The 22,607-nt window shown below is 34.5% G+C and overlaps 2 protein-coding genes across 2 annotated transcripts; one reads left to right on the top strand and one right to left on the bottom strand.

The window, feature by feature from the left end:
- Positions 1 to 226: 226 nt before the first annotated feature.
- Positions 227 to 22,554, bottom strand: LOC124445775 (DNA polymerase alpha catalytic subunit-like). Its single transcript, XM_046996540.1, has 59 exons — positions 21,714 to 22,554; positions 21,476 to 21,548; positions 20,988 to 21,024; positions 20,803 to 20,902; positions 20,409 to 20,486; positions 20,310 to 20,338; positions 19,974 to 20,054; positions 19,804 to 19,869; positions 19,630 to 19,682; positions 19,355 to 19,403; positions 18,891 to 19,122; positions 18,329 to 18,483; positions 18,169 to 18,224; positions 17,914 to 17,989; positions 17,714 to 17,771; positions 17,230 to 17,289; positions 16,486 to 16,540; positions 16,289 to 16,346; positions 15,766 to 15,825; positions 15,195 to 15,245; positions 14,912 to 14,986; positions 14,758 to 14,831; positions 14,432 to 14,496; positions 13,947 to 13,984; positions 13,717 to 13,782; positions 13,591 to 13,647; positions 13,355 to 13,442; positions 12,895 to 12,956; positions 12,280 to 12,369; positions 12,107 to 12,166; positions 11,302 to 11,358; positions 11,066 to 11,177; positions 10,878 to 10,947; positions 10,417 to 10,456; positions 10,259 to 10,300; positions 9,801 to 9,848; positions 9,670 to 9,737; positions 9,278 to 9,320; positions 9,073 to 9,187; positions 8,466 to 8,578; positions 8,196 to 8,297; positions 7,757 to 7,807; positions 7,347 to 7,387; positions 6,767 to 6,848; positions 4,588 to 4,713; positions 4,169 to 4,257; positions 3,846 to 3,880; positions 3,637 to 3,718; positions 3,491 to 3,567; positions 3,245 to 3,300; positions 2,921 to 3,049; positions 2,748 to 2,823; positions 2,369 to 2,467; positions 1,976 to 2,076; positions 1,650 to 1,730; positions 1,344 to 1,451; positions 1,057 to 1,170; positions 756 to 822; positions 227 to 682 (listed from the first exon to the last, which is right to left on the bottom strand). The coding sequence occupies exons 1-59, from the start codon at positions 21,760 to 21,762 to the stop codon at positions 525 to 527; spliced, it is 4,533 nt and encodes a 1,510-aa protein (XP_046852496.1). The 5' UTR covers positions 21,763 to 22,554; the 3' UTR covers positions 227 to 524.
- LOC124445778 (calmodulin-2/4-like) lies at positions 5,081 to 6,345 on the top strand. Its single transcript, XM_046996545.1, has 3 exons — positions 5,081 to 5,410; positions 5,489 to 5,636; positions 6,045 to 6,345. Exons 1-3 carry the CDS (start codon positions 5,357 to 5,359, stop codon positions 6,323 to 6,325), a joined length of 483 nt encoding a protein of 160 aa, XP_046852501.1. The 5' UTR covers positions 5,081 to 5,356; the 3' UTR covers positions 6,326 to 6,345.
- Positions 22,555 to 22,607: the final 53 nt, after the last annotated feature.

A 22,607-nucleotide genomic window follows, 5' to 3' on the forward strand; every position in this document is an offset into this window, starting at 1 on the left:
CCACGATCGCATGAAGATACCAGTCAGTGGGAAGATCCTGATGCGAATCGTTATGTAAGCGACATCCGTGTATTGAAAAACGAATCTATATTTCTTTCTAATAAGTAATAAAGATTGTTTCCGTCCTATATTTTATGGTTGTTCAACACATGTCGACTATAAAATAGCATTTAAGTACATTGTCGCTCACAAACATGTTTTTTTCTTAAACATGGAGAAGACAAACTTCAACAAAACTTATTTTCTCTTTAATATCATTTTCAAGTTCCTATGTTATCGAGATTCTTAGACAACATCCTAGCTATTTACATGGTTTTCTGTTTTATTAAAAATAGTCGTAACAAAACTATCTACCAACAAAAGATGTACAACTAAAAGCTGATCTTAATGTAACGTTATTTAAAATGTTAATTATTACGAAATTGTCAAATATGAACATAATAAAAATGCCAGAAAAAGAGAAAAATCTGAGCTAAATGATAATCCAACAAAAGAAATATAACTGCATAGTAGGCTTGAAACAACTACTCGAGCAGGGTCAAGACAGGGAGGTTAAACAGCTTTGAGAGATCAACTTCGAAATAGGAATTGTTTTCAATAATGTGAGCAATGTGATCATGAACTCCTGAGAACCATTCCTTAAGCTCTTTTAAGCTCTGAGAACCATTCCTTAAGTCGAAAACTACAACATAAAGATAAGCCAATCAAAGCAAACTTAGATTAAAATAAAAGACTACAAGGTATAAAATTTCAACCTTTGTCGTCGACTTTAAATAGCCTCTGGTAATACAACAATTGATTGTACAGCATTGTTTCATTGTACTGAAAGGAAATACAATACACTAAAACGTTATCATGGTACTGACAGAGCAATAATTATAGAAAAGATGACAGCGCAAATTAGTCTAATAACAAAATACAACTGTCACATCCTACTAATCCAAAAGAAAAAACACACTAGCTGCTACTCAACGTAAAGACTTCATTTCGAACGTACTGGGCCAAAAATAATACTCAGAGTATCATTAAATTTAGATGCAAATACGTTCACCCTACCTCAAGATACAAATGACCACGATCACAAATGCACGGAGGCGGTCCACGTTGTGGAAGCGATAGAACATCTCTGGTTCGCAAGCCACAAGATGGATCATCGCACAGCATCCAGCCCTAAATTTTTTCAAAACCTCCCTCACCACTGACACAAAATAATGTTTTCCCCATCTGATACAATAGTTGTTTTATATAAAGACAAATGAACTTCAACAGCACACAAAGCCATTTGCATTCATTCACGATAAATTTCACTTTCATATCGAGATCTATGTTTCATTTTTACATACCGCATAATAATTCTTCACTTTCTTTCTTATGAAGAGTGTAAGTCTATTTTTAACAGCATTCATTCTAAATCCGCTCTCACACTTCAGGCATCTCAAATAATCGCGTACCTTAATGAGCGACAGCAAAAATATCAGAAAACGCCACGCAAAAACTGTTTTAGAAATAAATTTTGCTTCTCAAATGGCGGTAATGCGGCTTCGGGTTTTAGATGTTCGGAAGAACAAAATTTAATTTCTGTAAGGGAACAAATCCCTTCCTAAACGTAGAGTTGCCAAGTATCAGAATATTGCTTGGGAGACACTTACTTTGTCCTTAGACGCTAAGTCATAAACATACTTCTCATTGCATTCTTCATTTCCACAAGATATTGAAAATGGATCACAATCCTGTCACAAGATGAAAACAACAGTTTTTGGATTGCAATCAACCTTCATGGAATTATCAAAAATATGAATCGCCTATGCAGGCTGGTGCCCACAACAACAGTAATAAAATAATCTTTTGTACTTAGCCACAAACATGGCGGCCGTGATGTACCATGTAAACCACCTATACACACCGCTAGCAATATTCGCAATTCAAGCAAAATGATCTACGTTTCAAAGTATTGAATATTCAATTCTGATTTCACCTTAAATCGTTCTTCGTCGCTCATTTGAGACTCACCACCAAGCATGGCATCATTTTCATCTCTGTGCGAGGCAGACGTACGATAACCAGAGGGATCCAAACCTGCGTGTAAGTTGAAACTTGAAAATCAACATGATAGCTACAGGTGGGATAAGTCCATGCTTGAATTATATACAATTGTAGTACGTATACAATATACCGTGAAAGACTAGAACTCGTATATCAATAGAAACGCATTTTTAATTTTAAATCACTGATTTTATCGTAAAATGAACATTAAATGATAAGTGGACATTTTCCCTAAGAAAAAACGTGCGATTGAGTGCAATAGATACCTATAATTCTGCTAGTTCAAGCCTATAACTCCGCTCAACAGGACCAAAAATAAACTCACCAAGGCAGTTAGCAATGTGAGCTGAGTCTATTCCATCGATACAATCACATAATCGAGAGACAACAGGATGAACCTGATTGGCCAAGTAATATTTACTATCTGATGTAATTATATTAAGGATAAGCTACCATGTCGAAATGGTTAAACATGATTCAAATCATTTGATGTCATTGATCTTGAAAGTGCTCAAAGTATACACGATTGATTGACAGGGATTACTTTACTCCGTCTCTGCTCGTATTATTATTACATGAATATAGTTATATTTTGCAACATGGAGACTATTACGACAAACGTGAACAATCTTTCAGGCCTTCCATTTTGCTCTCTTACTTTCAAATAAAAATGCACAGCATATGTCAAACGCATGTAAGGATACCCAGTTTAAGTGTTTCAGAGCGTAAGAATTCCTCTGGATGGTATGCACGTTGGGCCATTGGTAATGTTGATCCATCCTAATCAATAGAAGCACATAATACGCTCATATTTTTCAAAAGCCATCTTCAAAAACATTTACTAATAAAAAGTGTTAAAAATCATCACAATCCTCACATCACAAATGACGTAAGGAATCGTATCCCCCACGTTGACCTTTTTGGTTTTACTTTTCATCCACCAAACGACGTGAACATGTGGTAAAGATTTCTTGTCTGGATAGTCATTCGGATCTTTTGTTAGTTGCTACAAATAGTAAAGTAGACGAATGCTAATGAATGTAACTGATATAGAATGCATAATCAAGGAACATTTATCTTCGCTGGTTTCAATTCAAATACACCGCTACTGACATACAAATACTGTCCACAATTTAACATCCACAAGATGACAAGCTAGCTAAACAGAAAAATAGTATACCCTCTTCCACAAAAGCAATACCTTATTGATCACGAACTTTTCTAATGCCAAGTGTCCACCTTGAACGTCTTCACCAACTAAAATTTATATTTGATGTACTTTATTATGTAATATACGCAGCACACCATTATCGTAGAAAACATTTAACTTGTTTGCAAAAACCAACGTCGTCCATATAATCATCACCCCAAAACAGCAATAATTAAGAATGTAACATTTCGTCAAAAATTTCGGTGCACAAAAGTCATCGGCAAACTCGATGTATACCTTTGCTCAAATATTCTGCAATGTTTTCGACGATTGTGTCTCTTGCATCAGTCGATAGAATCTGATCTAAAACGTAGCTAAACAAACAACAAAAGATGAAACATTGAACGACACAAAACTCGCATTGAACGAAAATGAAGACGTACTTCCCAGCATCCTTTGCAAGTTCACACCAATCTCTTCGTACAATATCCAGACCTTTTATTTCTCTGGACTCGTGTAATGTTCCTATAAATAAATTGAGAAAACAAAATTATATGAATACATATAGAGAACAACTAATTACACAACTACTTATAGTATAATTCAAAATACAAGCATTAGAAATAACATGCGCTAAGAATACATCGTTTACCATCATCAAGCATTTGAACAGTTATAGCGGCATACCTAGAAAATAGATCAAAAATATTTCTTTGTTTCTCAAGCTATGAATGACTTTCTATTAGTTTGAAATGAAGTGATGAGCATGACGAAGTTTCAATATTCTGGGCCTTTACTGGCGAAACTATCAAATGCATTAAGAACTTCAACATCAAAACCTAATAGCAATCCTTTACGTTTGTAATTAAAATGTAGACATAGAATTTCGTTAGTCGTTTAGACATATTTTTAAACGAGGAAGCCGAATTGTGGTCTAATGATGAATTTTTGTTGTTTTTTCGCGTTCATTCTTACTTCTTTTTCTTTAGCAGTAACATTGACTTGAAAACACCATCGATGTCAATTTCCAGAAGTTTATACAATTTATTCACTTCACTCTTCACCTGTATAAAGCACAAAAATAGGTTTCGATCATCTAATTCTTAACAATGTTTCATTTCAAGGACAAATCACAGTATAAGCAATAAATAGTAGGTCCACTTCGCTGTGCAACTAGGCGCTAAATATTTAATTAGGTTAGTGACCGCTGTTAGACATCTCGGCTCTCCTATTGGACAGGAAATGTCGCTCACTTGCTGCAACTATGGTAATGACGGGCTCATTTAGTAAGATGCGCGAGAAAAATGGAGTGGAACTACCGTATGTTTACTATACTAAGGACGTATAAAGCGAGATGCGCGGGGACTTAATAGAAGTCAAACAATAGTATGAACCTTGTTTCCAAGTTTCAGGACTTCCTTAAAATCCGTCGTATTTGTGTTGATCATAATGGAGTCCGTATCACCGTATATAACATCCAAATTCATTCCTTGAACGAGATCTTTGGTTTTTAACAGAATCTATAACAAGTTAAACAACGATGTTTACAAAACACATCAATAATGTCTGTGACAAACTAAAAATGCAAACAAGCATTATTATACTAGATCGTAGGGCAGTAGTTACAGAGCTTTTCTACATGCTCTTAGTTTTTTTAAAAAGTACGAAATCAAACAAAGAGAAGAGAAAATATCCAATACATTAAACCTTTCATAAACAGATCTGTTGATAAATATGTTTTACAGTAAATGCGATAATCCTATAGTCTGCCAATGTTGACCACACGAATTACGAAGCTTTAGCGCAAAGATAAAATAAGCTGTCGAAACCATGCCGTCTCTATGATGAATTGTGGGTATTTCTATGATTACAGAAAAGCTAAGTTCGAATTTTCGTGTTGTAAAATAATGGATGTATCGACAATCACTATTTGAACACGAATTACGGTTTAAATGTGAAGGGGGTTCATAAAAAGGTTTGTGAATCAGAGCATTCACGAGTTCTACGAAGTTTCCACACAACTAATATTGTTGATTTAAGAATTAGTGCAAGAAACACAATGGCAGTGAAAACTCATTAATTATATTTTACTCCGAAAACGTAATCATAATTCGATAGGTATACATTCCTCACTGAACATCGTCTATTTACTGCGAGTTAATCATGCAAAAACCGGAACAAAACGAAAGAAAATATGCGAAAGAGAAAACCACAAAGGTATATAAAATTCCTTCTAGTTAAATAAAAAACCACGTCAATCATTTGAAACCATTTCGATAGTTTTAAATTCAACAGGAAAATACGACCGACATTAAAGTGGCATTCGAAATTCTCGAGAAGAACAGAAATGGTTGTATTTCAGCGTCCGATTTGCGATGTTTCCTAACTTCATTGGGTTATAATATGACAGAATGTGAAATTATGGATATGATGAACATAATAGGTAAATGTACTTATAGTTATGATGTACCGTCTTACAGAACTACCACAAAATAACTTGATATTGCGTTTTGCTTTATCGATACTTCATATAAACAAATGCAAATACCAAAAGATGACAAAGAACCCAATCATTTGTACATACTCGAATGTAAGCATAATTGATAAATGTTACAGTCATTTTTCCAGAAATGTGCATATTTTCTGTATTCGTAAATTTAAGAAGTTCACCATGAGGACAAAATCAATAAAAGACACCATTACTTTTTCACTCTTTCAACCTCCCACCCCAAGCACTCTGTCTTTTTCAAACTGCATGCATTTCATCAATAACCACCAACAAAAAGCAAATTTAGCGAACAATGAACAACTGCATCCATATAACAAAAAAATTATTTTTTCATCTTCTCAGATAGTGACGGAAATAGCGCAATCGACTTCGAAGAATTCTACGAGATGGCAATAAAAAAGCTTCACGTGTTATCAGATGAAGAAATGGCAAGCCAAACGTACAAAGTGTTCGATCGTGCAAAAAAAGGACATATTTCACTGAGTGATATCAGACATATTTTCAATACGTTAAAGCAATCCTTCAACGAGCAAGAATTACAGGACATGCTGTTTCAGGCAGATTTTGATCATGATGGAAAAGTTAACTTGGATGATTTTCTGAAAATGATGACAACCGAATAGGCAAATAAAAAGGAGAGAAACTTTACAGTTAAGTATAATAAGAAACATACTTCGAATAACAAGTCCATGTTTAACTCAATATTTGAGAAACAAACAAGACAGTTTACTGCATGAAAATGTCTTGTTTGTTTATCAATTATTGAATTAAACATGGACCTGTTATTTGGAGTATGTTTCTTACTATACTTCGTAAATTGTCGGCTGGTAATGGATTTTGCTATAATCTCTAACAGTTAAATCCCTAATATTTCAATTGTTTACATTTTAATATATTCGTACGTCCAGAGATGAAGTTATCCAAGCACAATCATTAACTACATCAACAAGCCAAAGGTTTGATCATTTAACTCTTTGCATCAAAATTGACAACGTAACAAATCGAGGCTCTCATCAAATTGTTAAAAGAATAACAAAATAAAACACTTGCTGACACTTGCTCACCTCTCTTCCTTTACTAGTGACCAGGGCTGCGAGAGGCTTTGCATAAAAACGCGAGTTTGAAAATCCAAGACATCCATACATACTAAACATATTAAGGAATATCAAAATTAATTTACTTCAGTTTTATCTTTAAGGCATACGTATGTATTGCTTTCAGTGGCGTAGCCAGCAGGCATGTTTGGTCATAAATGAAAATATCTCAGATCATGAATACGTAATGTATTCATTTCTTTAAATCTAACAATTTATGGCGAGTGAACAACGAAACATTTACAAAGTACGACAAAACTTACGGGCTGGCTACACTACCGATTGTTTCTAACATTTAATTACCATACAATTACACAATCTACAAAAGTGATCGGCTAAGAGCAAGCAGATAAATTTGGCTCTTGTTGAAAGAGATGTGGAATATTATCCGCGAGTTGTGTTGCGATTAAAATTATGTAAAGGCCGATGACTTTTTATTAATTTATAGCATAAAAGAATTCGGCTTTATTCCATTAACAACGCAAAGTGAAGTCTGTTAGTTCTCGATATTACACAAAAAACAGAATACAAAAATTATTAATAAACCCACCTGTTCGCAGTAAGCTTCAATGCTTTTTGTCTAATATCATACTAAATGAAGAGCTTGATGTGAGTTCAGTTCAGCTTGGTAGCAGCATTGGCAATATAATATCATGAACAAAAAAGGTGAAATTAACGGAAAAACATGTAATCATAGGTGTAGCCAGGCCGCATGTTTAGTCCTGCCATAGAAATCACAGAACGCAAACAACTTTTATTTGTTTAGACATCTATCGTTGCAGTTATTCGTGAGCACAAAATACGGGCGGGATATTCCTCAATATCACCAATCGCACATACGTACGTATGTAATACGACCATGTCATACCAACAAAGCAAGCTACGTATTTCATGACAAGTTTAGGACAATATTCTGTTTTCTAAATCAACGTGCAGCTTTCAAAATGCAACGGAACGTACTTGCATGTATTGATCACAGTCTATATTAACTTCTTTCATCAATTTCTTCACCTTAACAAAGCAAAAGAAAAAATTACACAAAACTGGCTAAATAGTTGCCATGGAATTTGCAACTTTGAAATATTTTACAGCTGCACGTCAGCAGCGAGCAGCAAGATATTTTAAATCAATGTACAAAATGAAAAGGTAAAAGTGTAGCACTTAAAGACAGAACAGTTTTATGAGTCACAAAAAAACTAAGTTCACTTTTCTCTATTTACTTGTAAAATAAATACATAAATGACATATCAAATTGAAATCGGTCGTGTAAAAATGATGTACCATCGAAAAATTTCAATTATAAATACCAAATGTTCAAAAATCAAAGTTTGAGATACAACCTTTAAAGTCCATCACGTAACTAAACAAGAAAAAAAAAGAGGTGAAACACTCCACCTACCTCTCTTCGTCGCTCCACAAGTTTACGAATCTGCACGGGTAAAACACCTGGATCTAAATCCGAATCAGGCAGATCCACCCATGATTCAACGTCATCTTTTTCCTAGCAACGCAAGGTAATGTTTCAATCTTAGCTCTACCACACGCACAATTGTTATTCTAAAGCTATCATCGAAATATGAATTCACATGCAAACTTGGGTAGTTGATTTTCTCATCTATGAAGGTTTGGGAATAGAGAAGTTTTATATTATTGAAAAGATAAAACATACCATGCCATCGGGAGGAGTTCGATTAACAGTGGTGTAACAAATGTTATACTCTTGAATAATGGATGGATACAAGCTATTGAAGTCGAGCAAAAGCACGAACTTATCGTAAAAACCTAAAAACATTAGCACACTTTAGCAACAATCATGGGCGTAGGAATATCGATAATGAGGAGGGCTCATATTCATATATGAATGGTACAATCCGCTAAGAAAAATAAATTACAAAGAAGCTTAACAATGCATCTCATGCATTTATGAATATGAGCCCCCTTAATTACGTATCTATCTTCTTACGCCCATGGCAACAATCGATTAATAAAATATTACATCTTGCGCATGTTCGTTGAAGAAAAAATGGTCAACAAACTTGTACTGGTCAACGAATTGTACAAAATCGTTTAATAATTAATAACTAAATTTCACTAACTTATACATAAACACTCGATTCAAGTAGCTAAAAATCAACTTTCCTAAAAGCGTCATTTCATTTTCTAAAAACATTTTGGTAAATTTTTGGTAAAACCTGAATTTTCAACATGCATGACGTAAAATGTGAAATGAAGACAAACATCGCATAAAACAATGTTACTTCACATTCGAGCATTACCTCGCTTTGGTTCCAAAACAAGACCACCTGAATACGCAGGTTTCTTTCTACTTTTTTTCGCTGTGCTGGTCGACGAAATGGCGTTTCCATCGTTTGTTGTTGGTGATTGAGCTGCCTAAAGAGGAAAGAAGTTAAAATAAATCAAAACAGTCAAAAGGGGGTTGATCACTTTAATATGCGTCGTCATTTTCCAAACGCTAGCTACCTTCTGTTTCTTTTCAAACGACTTATCAGGACATATGAAATTCCTAAAATGATTAAATTCATAATGAAATGCACAGCTGACCAACAATAATGTTCAGGGGAAGAATGCCTTTGTCAACCTGGTTCACTACATTTTTCAAGCGTACTGAGGTTTTCTTCACAAACATAAAACGTTTTGATTAAATGTTTCATTCTATTGATTGTAAAATTTGAACTGTGGCTTTAACAACCTCGTAATCTGAATGTATTCGACAAGAAATCGAAGCAAAAAAGAGCATCTTATTGCAGTTTCAATACATAGTAAAGTCACACCGTCTTCAAATGACTAATCGTGCAATGTGGTTAATCAATCAATGCAAAATTTTAACAAAAAACTTTAACTAAATGACATACTTCTCGTTAAAAGCATGAAGTAAGAGAAATTCGTTTCTTTCTGAGCGACCACCGAGAAGTGTTCTAGACTAAACGTAAACTGACGTTAATACACACAAGCTAAGTACATAATCCACCACACGAAGGCTCACCATCAGGTTTCCAGCAATATTCGTAATTTGCAATGCCAATGGCATAACCTACAAAAATTTGCTACATATTTTACTTCAAAAAAAAACAATTTTCCATGTACAGTAAAACAAAACAGATTTATGCTAAATAGTAGCTAGTTACGGTAAAACGTCCTTACATGCAGAAAAGCAAAGTACTGTACCATACACGGTTTGAAATTTAGGGGCCAAGTTGTTCAAACACGAAATAACTAGAGTTTGCAAATGAAATTTCCTTATTGTTGACTGTTTGTAAAAAAATATTTCCTCCAAAGTCAAAGCACGAAGTATCTAGTTATGTTCGTAGTTAACATGAATTTCTATTAAAGTACAATATGTATATTATGTGATAAAAATTTTAAGTTAAAATTCTGAACTGATGTTAAGTAAATTCACCTCTAAACAACGAGAGAAGAGTAAACAAGAAAATCATAACTTACATTCAATTCGTACATTATTCTTAAGACGTAAAGACTGTCAGTCTAAAATGATTCATGAAACATTTTAGTGAAACTCGAATGGCTTACTACAACTTTGTCAAAAATCTCTACCACCATCAACACAAAGCTGTTTTGCAATATCATCTCTTAAAACCTACCAGCATTAACTTCAGCATTGATAAGAGTTCATTTGACGAGCTACAATAACAAACATAGCTATAACATACTCTAACATATGGTAAAACTTTTTTTAGAAATTTGAGAACGCAGTTTTTAAAGCAAAATGACGTATCGTCTTGCGAAAAGTGCTTCAGCTTCGCAAAAACTAAACTAACGCACAGTGACTAGAAAGAGAATTTTGCAACAACACTTGTTTTTGCTCAAACATTACTCTTGAAAAAAAAACACGAAACATGAATACTAAAAATTTATGACGAACGCGAGTTTTTAGCATTCACCCTGAAAATGTCGAATCTTGAATTGTTTAAATGATTAGCTCGAAAATGACAAACCTCGTAGTTTTGAGTAAATCATTTACTACCGTTATGCACATGCGCATTAGAGATCAAAATGAAACAGCTCGAGCATCTAGGAGAAGTTCATAGCAGGCGCCACTGACCTGTACATTTCAAGGGTATCTTCTTCCGATATCTCTTGCCGATTGCTCTTCAAAACAATTTTGGTTAATTCTACATAAACAGGTTTGAAATATGCGTGACATGAAAAAAGAATTTGTGATACGATTATTTCGATGATTGTTGCCAAATGCCAGACGAACGACTACAAACTGATGAATAAATATCTCACCTGACAGATCGTAACTTTTACAACGAATCAGTTCTTGCGATGAAACTTTTACATCGCAAACAAGACGTCCGCACGTAGCAGTTCGCTCGGCAAACCCACTTTTGGAACCAAACTAAAGCATTAAATACGACAAGCTTTAAGAAAATTTACATGTTCATAAGCATGCATGTGATTTTCTTTTCCTGACTATACCATCAGAAATGAATATGAACAGTTAAAAGCTCCAAAGCACATACCGACAGTTTTGGCATTATTTTTCTTCGCAGTCGACTTACACGTGACCAACTAGGGATCTAAAAATGAGCCAATGACGTCACTTACACGTCACTAACGGTTATTCAAAATACAGCGAAATTAGTTATAATCGTTATAAGAAATAACAATCATATAAATCTGACGTTCTTTTGTTTTATGGACAAAAAATACCACCTAATGGAAAATACTACCTAGACGACAATATCAACAGGTATGTACCTTCAATTCAACATGTTTATAAATCATGCATATACGTAAGTGAGTGATATACGTAGAAAATTACAGCTACATGTAGTCGTACTATTATGTGTTTCTATTTGCAACAATAAGGTCCTGAATTACATATTTATAGTTTCAGAAAAAATTAAGCATTTTATGCAGAGGGAATTGATGGAGATTGTTTGGGCGAAACAGTTCCCTACTTTTGTAAAAACGCGTGTCAAAATCGCAAATTATGAACTGAAAACTCTATTTTCGAAATTGCTTCACTAACGAGATACCAGATCAACCCACAAACTAAGTAAGGGTGAAATGAAATCAACTTAAAAAACTGAACTCGAATTTATCTTAAAATACGTTCATAAATAATCATGCTGCTTTGGGTGAAATGTTTCTATAGAATAAAATTGAACCAATCGAATTGTATCCAAAATGTTTTGAAATGTAAATACATCCAAGAATGAGTTGTTGTAACGAATTTCGACAAACTGTACACTGAAACTGCCCAACGCAATAAAATATGTAGAGCTGAAAAATCACACTATTGCCAGTGTCGCTATATATTACCTTGCAAGCATTGATTCTATGCAACAATACATCTAGATCAAACGTACTGATATCATGACCCTGGTGAATAAAAAATACTCGTTCATTCCACATTTCCGTTTTCAAGAAATTTGATGTTTACAATATTTCAATCAGCATGGTGGCCTACGCCATTGCCATTATTACATACTCACCACATATACATCCGCGTCATATTTCTGCAATTTTGCCATGACGAATCCAAGAAGAGACCTTTCATTGGCACAAGATTCGACGTGTAATTCCTCAAAAATTGAAAACAAATAAATCAACAATTCGTGTTGGTGAAAACGAGAATTAGTAAACACACAAAGTAATTTTTAACAGATTGTGGTATTGAATATTTTAATTTTTAAATATTTTCTCGACTCCTGGTTGTCTCACATAGCCACGTGGTGTATAGTCAATGCATGTAGCTAAATCGTCATTGCTACATGCGTGCGCAATGAACGTCACAAATTTTTCCGGGATCCAATTTAGTGACTATTGCCAAAAATTTTTGATGATAGTAAGCTGTACTAAATTTTCGTTTAGAAATATTCCGCGAAATTAGTCAACTTTATGAGAATCTGTTTGGAAATGCACCCATATACAGTGGCCTAATCCTTGGAATATTAAACTAAAAATGATTCGAAACAAGCCATTGAAAGCCGAGTTGACTTGCTGACTATTTTTTAGCAATCTTGGTTATTTATATATTGTGTATATGTATATGTACAACAAGCAAGATGCTTAATAATCTAACTATAAATACATCTATGGAAGGATACCTGTTGCTTCAGAACATTCTTCAAATCATATGGAAACGTATAATCGGATGGCTTTGTCACGCCTAGAACATCGAATTATTTTCCTTCGAGAAATCCATATAAATTCCCTCTCCTACCATAGTCTCAATCATATAAAACTGACTTTTATTTACAGATTTAAGCTTGTACGAACCAGCAAAACTACAGTGTAAATGATAATTTTCATGCAAATCAATCAAGCATATTTCATATTTTTCAAGCACAGTCTTCGTGAAACAAGCGAAGTACTAAAAATACGAAGAAAGTATTCTTATAAAAATGCGATGTACAGTAAGCTCGATGTAGTCCAAACACACTATTTTGTAATTTAACGTTATTTGAGAAAAAATCACGAGAACCAAGCGAAGAGTGTAAAAACTACACCAGCCAGCTGGAGTGTTTTATTCCCCTTCAAATCGACGTATCATTTCTATAAGCGTACCACAAAAATATCCTTGAAAATATCGGTCTTTTGGAGCTGGTTTGTCGACATGGAAATCCTGATGGACCAGGCCACAAACAGCTAATATCTGTAACGAATAGCTGAGCTTTAAACACTTACAAATACGTATATTTAGAACTTTTGAACGTTTATGCAAGAACCATTGACCACAGTCAATAACTTGATAATGCGTCATTAATACGAAACATGTTTACAAGAAAATAAATTACTTTTACCTCTTGCAAATGTGTTTTGGGATTCAGCGTTGTTTTGATTGATAAACTTAACACGACCTAAAGGTAAATGTACCCAAATCAACGATTATTGATTTAGTCATGAAAAACCTCTAGCAATCAGCTTACCAGAGGAGGTGGATCTAGTTTTTCGGATGTCAGTACATTGATATGTTCCGGTTTACTAACAATTGCCTAAATGGAACGATTTTTGACATAAAGAATGCGATGTTCTACTAATGCATAGCAATAACACAATTATATAAATTTAGAATAATATATTCCGGTCAAATACAACTTTTTCATACTATCAATCATTTCAAACAGCTAAAGTATATCTGACTTTATGAATACAATACCTCCAATTTGCACCAACTTGTAAGCTGATTGGGAATTTCTGCAAAATAAATGAGGAAATTTAGTGACGTAAAGACAGTTTATGTCCTTTTTAATAAGCTTAAAATACGTATACAGTATTACATGTTAGTAAACCAATAAACGTCGAATTCTTTCAAAAAATGGCCCACCATACAAACGTCAAACGTATCCAGTATTGTTTGGAGGTAGAGTTATGTATATATTCGCGATGAAAGAATGTCTCAACCGGATCGTATATGAATATGTACTTATCATTCCAACTAACTAGGTCGCTCCCCAACTTCTTTTAACATTCAAAGGCGCTGGCATAATTATTTCAGTGCATTTTGTCTGTTGTATTGTACAGTCAAAAGGCTTATACAAATGAATATTTAGAAAATGTCGATTTGTAGTTCATGAGTTTGTTCCCGCTAAAACGCGACAAAGCAGATACAAACTAAATAAACAGATTCCTATAATTACGTACGGGGCATTTTGATCTCGAGCCAACCAGGACCTTTCAATTTTCTCTGCAGTAGCAACAGCTCGAGACTGCAAAAGAAGAAGAAAGTCAAGCCTTTAGGAAGCATTTAGCTAGTCACTTTCAACATAAGCACCAACAAAAAATGAAAAGAAAATCTAATCTAGCAGATTGGTAACAAGCCGATCAGCAATTTTCAGTGAGGAGCTATACCAAATTACCTTCATTTCATAAAAATCACATTGCAAATGGGGTCAAACAATCGGATCCATAAAATTCCTAGCGGCTGTACAATGATGTATTTTTCGTATTTATTTTACATGCTATCCTACCTTGACGTATTAATGCCAAAAACATGACTGAACGTTTTTCCCGTAATGTCCGTAGGAAACGTTGAATCAGTTGCCTAGTGGACAAACAGCAACAGAAAGGAGTTTTTGAGATTTAGAATACCGTCAGATTGAAATCAGAACACTAAATGCGCACCGAATATTTAACTTCCAAATACTCCGAAGAAAAAGGAACTCCTTCCACTTCAAACGCGTATAATTTTGTCGAACGCTACAGACAAAAAAAGAGAAGGTTATGAATGCAAAGAAAATGTTACCGTAAGTCATAAAGATCGTCGACCATCAGGATCGTACAGATAACGCTATCTTTTGCCTCCGCGTTGAACAGAAAACACTTACTTAAGCAATGTACAACAAGCAATTAATCATCGCTTGCACCTAATCTCACATCTCAGAAATGAATTGACAAAATATAGTACCCGTGCAGAGAATTTCATGATTTTCAACTTGTCAGCTATTTCGTTAAATTCCTGAAAAAAAACGTGTGGTATGTACAATTTTACAATATTAGCCACTGCAACTGGATTATCCAAATTGACACATGTAGTCATTTTGATTTGAAACAAATAAAAAGTTTAGATACGTACGAGAATAATGACATTCATTTCCGAATGAATTTGATCCCCTCAAAGAGACTTAGACAACAAAATATTGACGTAATTTACATCTGTAGCTCTACGTATCACATGACCAAACAAAAAAAATAGCGCGAAAACTCGTTCTTCATGTTAATGTTTAGCACGTCAGTTCATAATTCTCGTGCAAGTGCTGCGGGCATTGTGGAAAACACAGCATGCAGCAAGCCTGCAAGACAAGCGTTTAAATGGGGGCTATAAATACAACAACAAACCATCCATCCTTGATTCTTTTCCAAACATTCGAAATAAAATGTTTTTACGACTGATTTGACATTTAAGTCAACTTTCAATGCACATAGCAGATTTGAAATTGCTAATTTGGCAAGCTGTATCAATTACTTATGTATATTACCTCGTATACATCAGTAAATTCAACAGCCTCGTCGGTTTCTGACCCATCAGCAGCAACTTTCTACAGAGAATTTTATGCCCCGCATAAATAGTCAATATCACATGAGGTTTTGATATAGCTCACTTGCTTGAACCAAATGAAACATTTCAACTTATTGCAAATGTCAGCAAACCTCAAATATATAAGTATAATTAATTTATTACTTGCTCGTTTCTCTTGAATTGTATTATCAATAAAACATACAAAAAACACGGAAATGGTGAAGTAAATAATAACAATAAAAATGTTTGAGGTGACATTTGGACTAAAACGAAATCAGTCATATAATGCATACATGTCTTCTAAAAATCAAAATGGCAGCCGATGTGTTTCGCACGAAAGAATAAACTCGTGTGAAGACTGTAAATTTGAATTGTCACAATGTTTTTTGGTTCATATTTAGTCCCCAATGTCCATTTTCATGAGAAAAAAAGCAGCTCTAAGATGATGAACAAAACCGCATACAAAAACTGAAAAATCCTACCGTATCACGAGGAAGAAAGAAAAGAGTCCTGTCTATATTCTTGACGACGACACAACAACTAACAAAAATTCCCACGAAATTATTTAGAATGTATACGTGAAGTTTCATGAAATTTTCTGTTTTCCATGATTGCCCTTTGAGCACCACAGGCTAGTTTTTCGCACTCTTGAGCGTTTGGAGAAAATGTACTGACTAACCTGACATAAGATTTTGCCGTATCCACCCACACTTTTCCAAACAGGAAGACAGTCCCTATCACGCAAAGAGAAAAAGGTTCCACACACGAGTAAAAATATTGGACTTATGTAATATGTTTCGTACTAAACCGTACTTAACCGGGAGGTGAACGGATTCACACTCAAAAAGCATCCTGGTTAAATGTTAACGGTATGGAGTTAAAATGAAACTACAATATTGGGTTGAATATTAACCAAAACGTATTTCGTTCGAGTATAACAATTGCTTTTTGGTTCAAGTTTTTGTCTTTAATGATCAAAGAGCCTTAGTTTGGTAAGGGTATATATATATAGGGACATTCCACTCGCAACACAAAAATTTTAAATAAGCAACTTATGTCAACTTATTTCAACCATCACCTTTTTTCAAAATGCGAGCAAAATAACCTTTGAAAATGAACATTAAAAGAAAGGACTTGGAGACAAAAACGTTCAGTTGCATTTTCCGTGGATTGGTACAAAAAAGAGCCAATCAGTGCAAATACTTCGATCAAAGGTAGAGAGTTGGGGAGAAAAGAAAAGACACATGCATGGATATCATCAACAACATACAACATATACTATATCGCGAGGTTGCCAAATCATTAATAAATGAAGACCTACACGAGTCGTTTTTTAAATTCAAGTTGCCGCAATGTACGTAAACATCGTTGGACAGTATATTAGGTAACGACGAGAGTTCACAAAGACACAAGGGCCACTTACCGGGTTGTGCGTATTGATCCTCGTAGGCGTCAATCCAATAAAACTTAAAGAACAGTTCACCTAACAATGTTACGTTAATATTTATTTAAGAAATAGAAGATTTTACTGTGTTTGCAAAAGCTTATGCAAACCAAGGAGACCTTAGGGAGAACTCGAGAGCTGATAAGTGTAAGACCGAGACCAAAGGTCGAGGGTTGCACCGGCTCGAGAGTTCTCACAAACGATTTGCATAAGCCAGTGCAAACTCGAAAAACATCTTTTATTTCTTTTGTAAAATAACAATAATACGAAAAAGATTGATTTGATTGGTTGAGCTCAGATTTGTTTTGCACAGGCTAATGCAACTACGGTTATAGACCAATCAACGCACGAGTTTTATTGTTTTCATTTTATAAGCAAATGTGAATGCAGGGAAACGTCTATAAACTAAACGCAATAAATAACCAGCAAATATAACAATAACAAAATGAAATCTTTTGCTAACCTTTCTCATTTTTCGAAAGATTTAAAGATGAGGAGTCCACGTTGATATCTTTCAATTTCTATAAATGCAAACACATTACTTCACACGCTGCTGAACTTCAAGTGAAACGCGTATATATATAACTAACTTCTCCCAAACGTCCAATAAACATCAATCTACCGCCCCGTTCCGTAACAAACCTCTTCTGCAGTAGTACAAACCTCTTCTGCACTTGAACTAATTTGTCCCTTGATTGTTTCAAACATTTCGCCGGGTTGAATATCGTTCAAATGAATTCTAAAATATATGTATGGGGCAATTAGAAAACCGCATATAAAATAAAGGACGTGCTAGAAGGAATTCAACACGATCCATTAAAAAAAATTCGTTTTCTCGATTTCACAATTAAAACTTTCATGCACAATATGGCCAACAAAAAACGCTTAAATGCGAAAAAATTGTCAGATGTTTTATACTTTGTCTTGTTTAGGTCTGCTGCTCCTCTGTTTTTTCTCTGAGTGCTTTCTTCATTCTAAATGAATCGCATATATTTATATTATTATGAAAGACGACGTTTATTAATAATCAGTCAACTAAAACCAACGTAAGGTTCTTACCTTAGAAGTTCTTACGTACCTTTACTTCGACTTTCAGAGCACTTTCTTCGACAGCATCAATAGCCTCCATATCTTCAGTTCCAAATTCATCCATGATATACTGTTGCATATCAACATCATCAAACGCCTTTATCTCGTCTTTTACACTTTCATCAATATCTTCAGCATCTGTAACTATAAGGTTTACATCAAAGAGATACTGTCAAAAAGGATTTCCATTGGTTATCCCAAAGACGTTTTGTAAGGAAAGGAAAATCTTCCCTCTTGAAAAGAATTCGTTCCATTCGAAGAAAAGTCTTCAATCTATGAAAAACTTAATACAGAAGAATTTCCCCCGTACAGTGACGTATTTGTTCAGTCAGTAGTCTTACGTATTTAAAAATATCCGATCTCAATTCAGGTCATCCAGATGCATTGTAACAGTATGTGGCAGATCTTCATATTGAAACCGCATATAAAAACGATGATGCCGCATATCAAAACACAAAGTTGAGTTTAAATTATTTGCTAACATCGTATAAAAACTAGTATAATTGATGAGATGGATCACAGTAGAAAGTAAGTTCAAAATTCAAACCAACCTCCATTTTCCTCAACATTATCGTCGCCGTTAAAAACTCCAGTATCCATAGGTTCGTTCACATCGTCAGGTACTTCCATATCTTGTTTGAAAACATTCAACGATTGACGTCCATTCTTTCTGCATTCTCTAGCGGCTCGAGAAACCAATGGGGGTAAAGAAGCCGAAATTTGTGAAGCGCGCATGACAGGTTCGTGATAGGCTTGGTTGTAATACGATGCTGAAGTGGGTGGCTAAAAGGTGAAATACAATAAGTTCTTCCTAAAAAGCCAAATTATACACGTAATGTAGCTGAAAAGCTGCCCTCGTATGAGAGACCAGTACGTAGAGTAACAGGTCTAAGTAGATTTGACATATCAATTTGACCAACACTGAAGCTACATTTTTTCTTGACATTTACAAAAGGTGGACTCAGACAAGATGCCTAATAAACGAATTGATTTTTCAATACATATTTATGATCACCTGCAATCGACGAGGCACCGCCCTCCTTCGACCAGTGCTCTTTGGTGTCCTGCGTATAAAATGTAATACTTTCAAAACATAATTTGTACTGAGCTAATCTTTGCACAAGTTACTGAAGGTATGATTCAGCATGGTGATGTAATAGCAAAGATAAATAATTTTTAAATTGTTTAATAATCCAATTGTGTAGTAGTTCAGAGAGATAGGCAGCTACTTTCCAGTCGAGTTAAAATGACATTATTTTCCCATGTACAAAGTAACACTTGCATACGTACCTTGCATCATGCCTGATGGGAGTTCTTGCAGGATTGGTAGTTATAACAGGTCTCTGTAGGAAAAATATTCACTGTTGCATAACTCTAACCAAAAATTAAACTAAACATTTTCATATCCAATGGTAGCTATCATTAAATTTTCAACTCACAATAGAAAAATAAAATAAAATTTACCGGCACACTCATGTCTTCAAGTATACCATTGAGCAGTTCATCATCCTCAATTTTAACACTTTTATTCTTAGAACATGAAACAAAAGTTGTACATACAGTTATGGCCAGAGAACAGTGTTCTGCATAACATTGAATATATATAACATCAATATGGCACCTCAAGCTTTTACCTGATGGAGTTTATTTGATTTTGAGCCCATCAGAAACATACTTGTGATCGTCTTTGGCTGAGCTGAAGGTTTTTTCACATTCTGAAATTTATTGAAAACCCAATTTAAAGCTTCAAATATTTTTGGGGAGGTTAAGCTAGGCTATGTGGGATAACCTAGGATATCACTCAACATAATTGATGACATGCTAGATATGATCCATTAATTAGCAAATCCATTCTTTACTAAATTAATCCTTCTTTAGCTCAGCTCATGCCTCAAAACTTTATGATAATCATTGTATAATAAAAGAAATAAAAAGATTTTGTTTTCATACAAAAACCTGAAAATACTTACAATCTTTTTTTTCTGCCCTTTCTTTTGAGCTAAGTGAAGAACGTATTATGTTTACTGGGAGTTTTTTTCAGAAATGCATAAAAGCAAAGTGCATGAAACCTGCATTAGTTGGTTTTTCATCCAGGTCTTCATCAAATATTTCACGACCATCATCAACATATCCATCTGCATTACCATCTGTTGCAAAACGTACAATATTAATTTGATGGTGAGTAATTTTATTAAATCACATTAAATTAAGCTGAGTCTACTGGGCATAAATTATAAATAGGCACAATTCTCACATAGGGCATCATGCAATTGCCATATAATATTCATGGAGGGTACATAAATAGATACACCAACATCATATTATTTGGTTTAATCAAAATCATACTAAAACTTTTTTTTTCAAGAATTTTGATAGTTGCATATGCTTGTCCAGATCTACTTACAAAAAAAGCACTTACTAGAAAGTTACAACTTAATTTTAATTGGAAATTGCATCACATACCAACATCTACTATCCAGTCATCCTGAAGTTGACGCTTCCTAACAACCTTGGAATATTCTGCTTCATCCACTTCATCATAAACATTTTCAATTTCGTCAATCTTTGAACGAATATTTATGTTTTGTTAGTGTCCAGGTGGAAATGTTAATTAAATAAATTATAAAAGGCTCCACTTTACTGTTCACCTCATATTTTACTTTTTCTCCTGTTTGTCTTGATTGTCTATGAAAAAAAAAGTTCTTAATACATACATTAACCAGGTTGTTCAAGTATGATGTTCTTGCTCCAAGGCTTAAAATTCCTCTCATTAGAAAAATGATCTAAGGGCAACAAGATAATCTTCAAAAATCAGGGTGTCACATGACCAACTGACATGAATGGCATTCAACCAAATACTTTTACTTTGCACGGCTTTCAAGTACTGTAACATATCACCAACTTGATCTACTGTTAAAATTTTTGGTGGTGTCCTGTGTCATCCCCCCTCACCATTCCCTTTAGCTTCAAACCTGAGTCACATCTTTCAAAGAAGAAATCAATTCAGGAAAAATATGTAAATAATATAAGTGAATGGAGTAATGTACAAAACTATTACTGAAGGCCATTAGCTTAGTGATCAAAGACTTGGACATTCTTGAATATTTTCTGATTGAAAAAAATGAAGTATGCTTACTTGATTTTCTTCAACGCAGCGCTGGCTCCAGTTTCTTTTTTCAATCGTCTGCCACGGCGAATAGCAACAGGGTCTTGCGTGACATAAAACAAAATAGTTTGACAGAATGATCACAACGACCAATCGATAAGAAACAATCGGTAAAATAAAACAACAATAATTGAATATAAATCTTGATGGAAAAAACCACAACGATAAATATCTTTGGAATATTCGTTTCAGGCACATAAAGACATACCAACTTCGAGGGAACTGTCATTGTGGGAATCTTCTTTGGTTGGCGCCATGTTTGCTCTGAAATTCCCGCGAAGTTTTTACTCGAATAAATTTACACCATCAACGGAAGAAGGGGTGAGAAGTAAAATAGAAGAGGGGGGAGGGAGCAGGTCAAAAGTCCAAACATAGTAAAAAACAGATACGCCAAAAGCTTTGTTCTGCACTCTCGCCTACGAGGAAATGGCGCTCGTTTTTAATGTTATTTCATCAGAACTTCAACTTTCGCTGCCATTTGGTCAATATGTTGCTTTTTGCTTTTAAAATATATACTTGGAAAATGTATGGCATCACTCTCGATGCATACAGCAGCACGTTTTTTTTTTGTAGTTCCATTCTTCATCAAGGCAGATATATATAGCCTGCATCTTTGACAAACAATTTGTAATTATTAATGTTGCTCAAGTACTCAACAAATGCCAGTACAATTTCGGTGTCAGATTTGGTTTGCGAGTGTATTCTATCACGCTATTAAAGACCGATAACTTAGTTGAAAATTTTTACAATTGAGACATAAAACCAGCAAAATTTTTCAACAAAATATCCCAAAATTCATGTAAATTTAAATTGACAACTCAAAGATTGAGATGAAAATTCTAAGATCATAGGAGAAATCCCAAGATGCAGCAACACTGCATACAGCTCTCACTCATTTTTTCGTTCATCCAACGATCACTCAAACTGTACAATACTTACTAACCAGCTGGATCATAAGCATCGGGGTAAGGGCGTGACAGCTCCTCCCAATTATTGAAATATTTTCAAGATTACAGTCGTTAAAAATAACTAAGAACAATATATGAGAGATAACCTTGTCGGCGCCACCGAGCTGAACAAAAAGATGCTTTCCAGATTCCAT

This window comes from Xenia sp. Carnegie-2017, unplaced genomic scaffold (assembly GCF_021976095.1).
Source record: "Xenia sp. Carnegie-2017 unplaced genomic scaffold, XeniaSp_v1 HiC_scaffold_22, whole genome shotgun sequence".
In the NCBI taxonomy this organism is placed as follows: Eukaryota; Metazoa; Cnidaria; class Anthozoa; order Malacalcyonacea; family Xeniidae; genus Xenia; species Xenia sp. Carnegie-2017.

What these genes read in the sequence shown, in the direction of transcription:
- LOC124445775 (XM_046996540.1), bottom strand. Translation starts at nt 21,762, where the DNA reads ATGGCGCCAACCAAAGAAGATTCCCACAATGACAGTTCCCTCGAAGTT. An exon ending in TTTGGCATTAATACGTCAAG is followed by an intron (nt 14,497 to 14,757) that starts GTAGGATAGCAT and finishes CTTCTTTTGCAG; the next exon opens with TCTCGAGCTGTTGCTACTGC. An exon ending in ACTTAGCGTCTAAGGACAAA is followed by an intron (nt 1,452 to 1,649) that starts GTAAGTGTCTCC and finishes TCGCTCATTAAG; the next exon opens with GTACGCGATTATTTGAGATG.
- LOC124445778 (XM_046996545.1), top strand. Translation starts at nt 5,357, where the DNA reads ATGCAAAAACCGGAACAAAACGAAAGAAAATATGCGAAAGAGAAAACC. An exon ending in CGAAAGAGAAAACCACAAAG is followed by an intron (nt 5,411 to 5,488) that starts GTATATAAAATT and finishes TAAATTCAACAG; the next exon opens with GAAAATACGACCGACATTAA. An exon ending in GGATATGATGAACATAATAG is followed by an intron (nt 5,637 to 6,044) that starts GTAAATGTACTT and finishes TCATCTTCTCAG; the next exon opens with ATAGTGACGGAAATAGCGCA.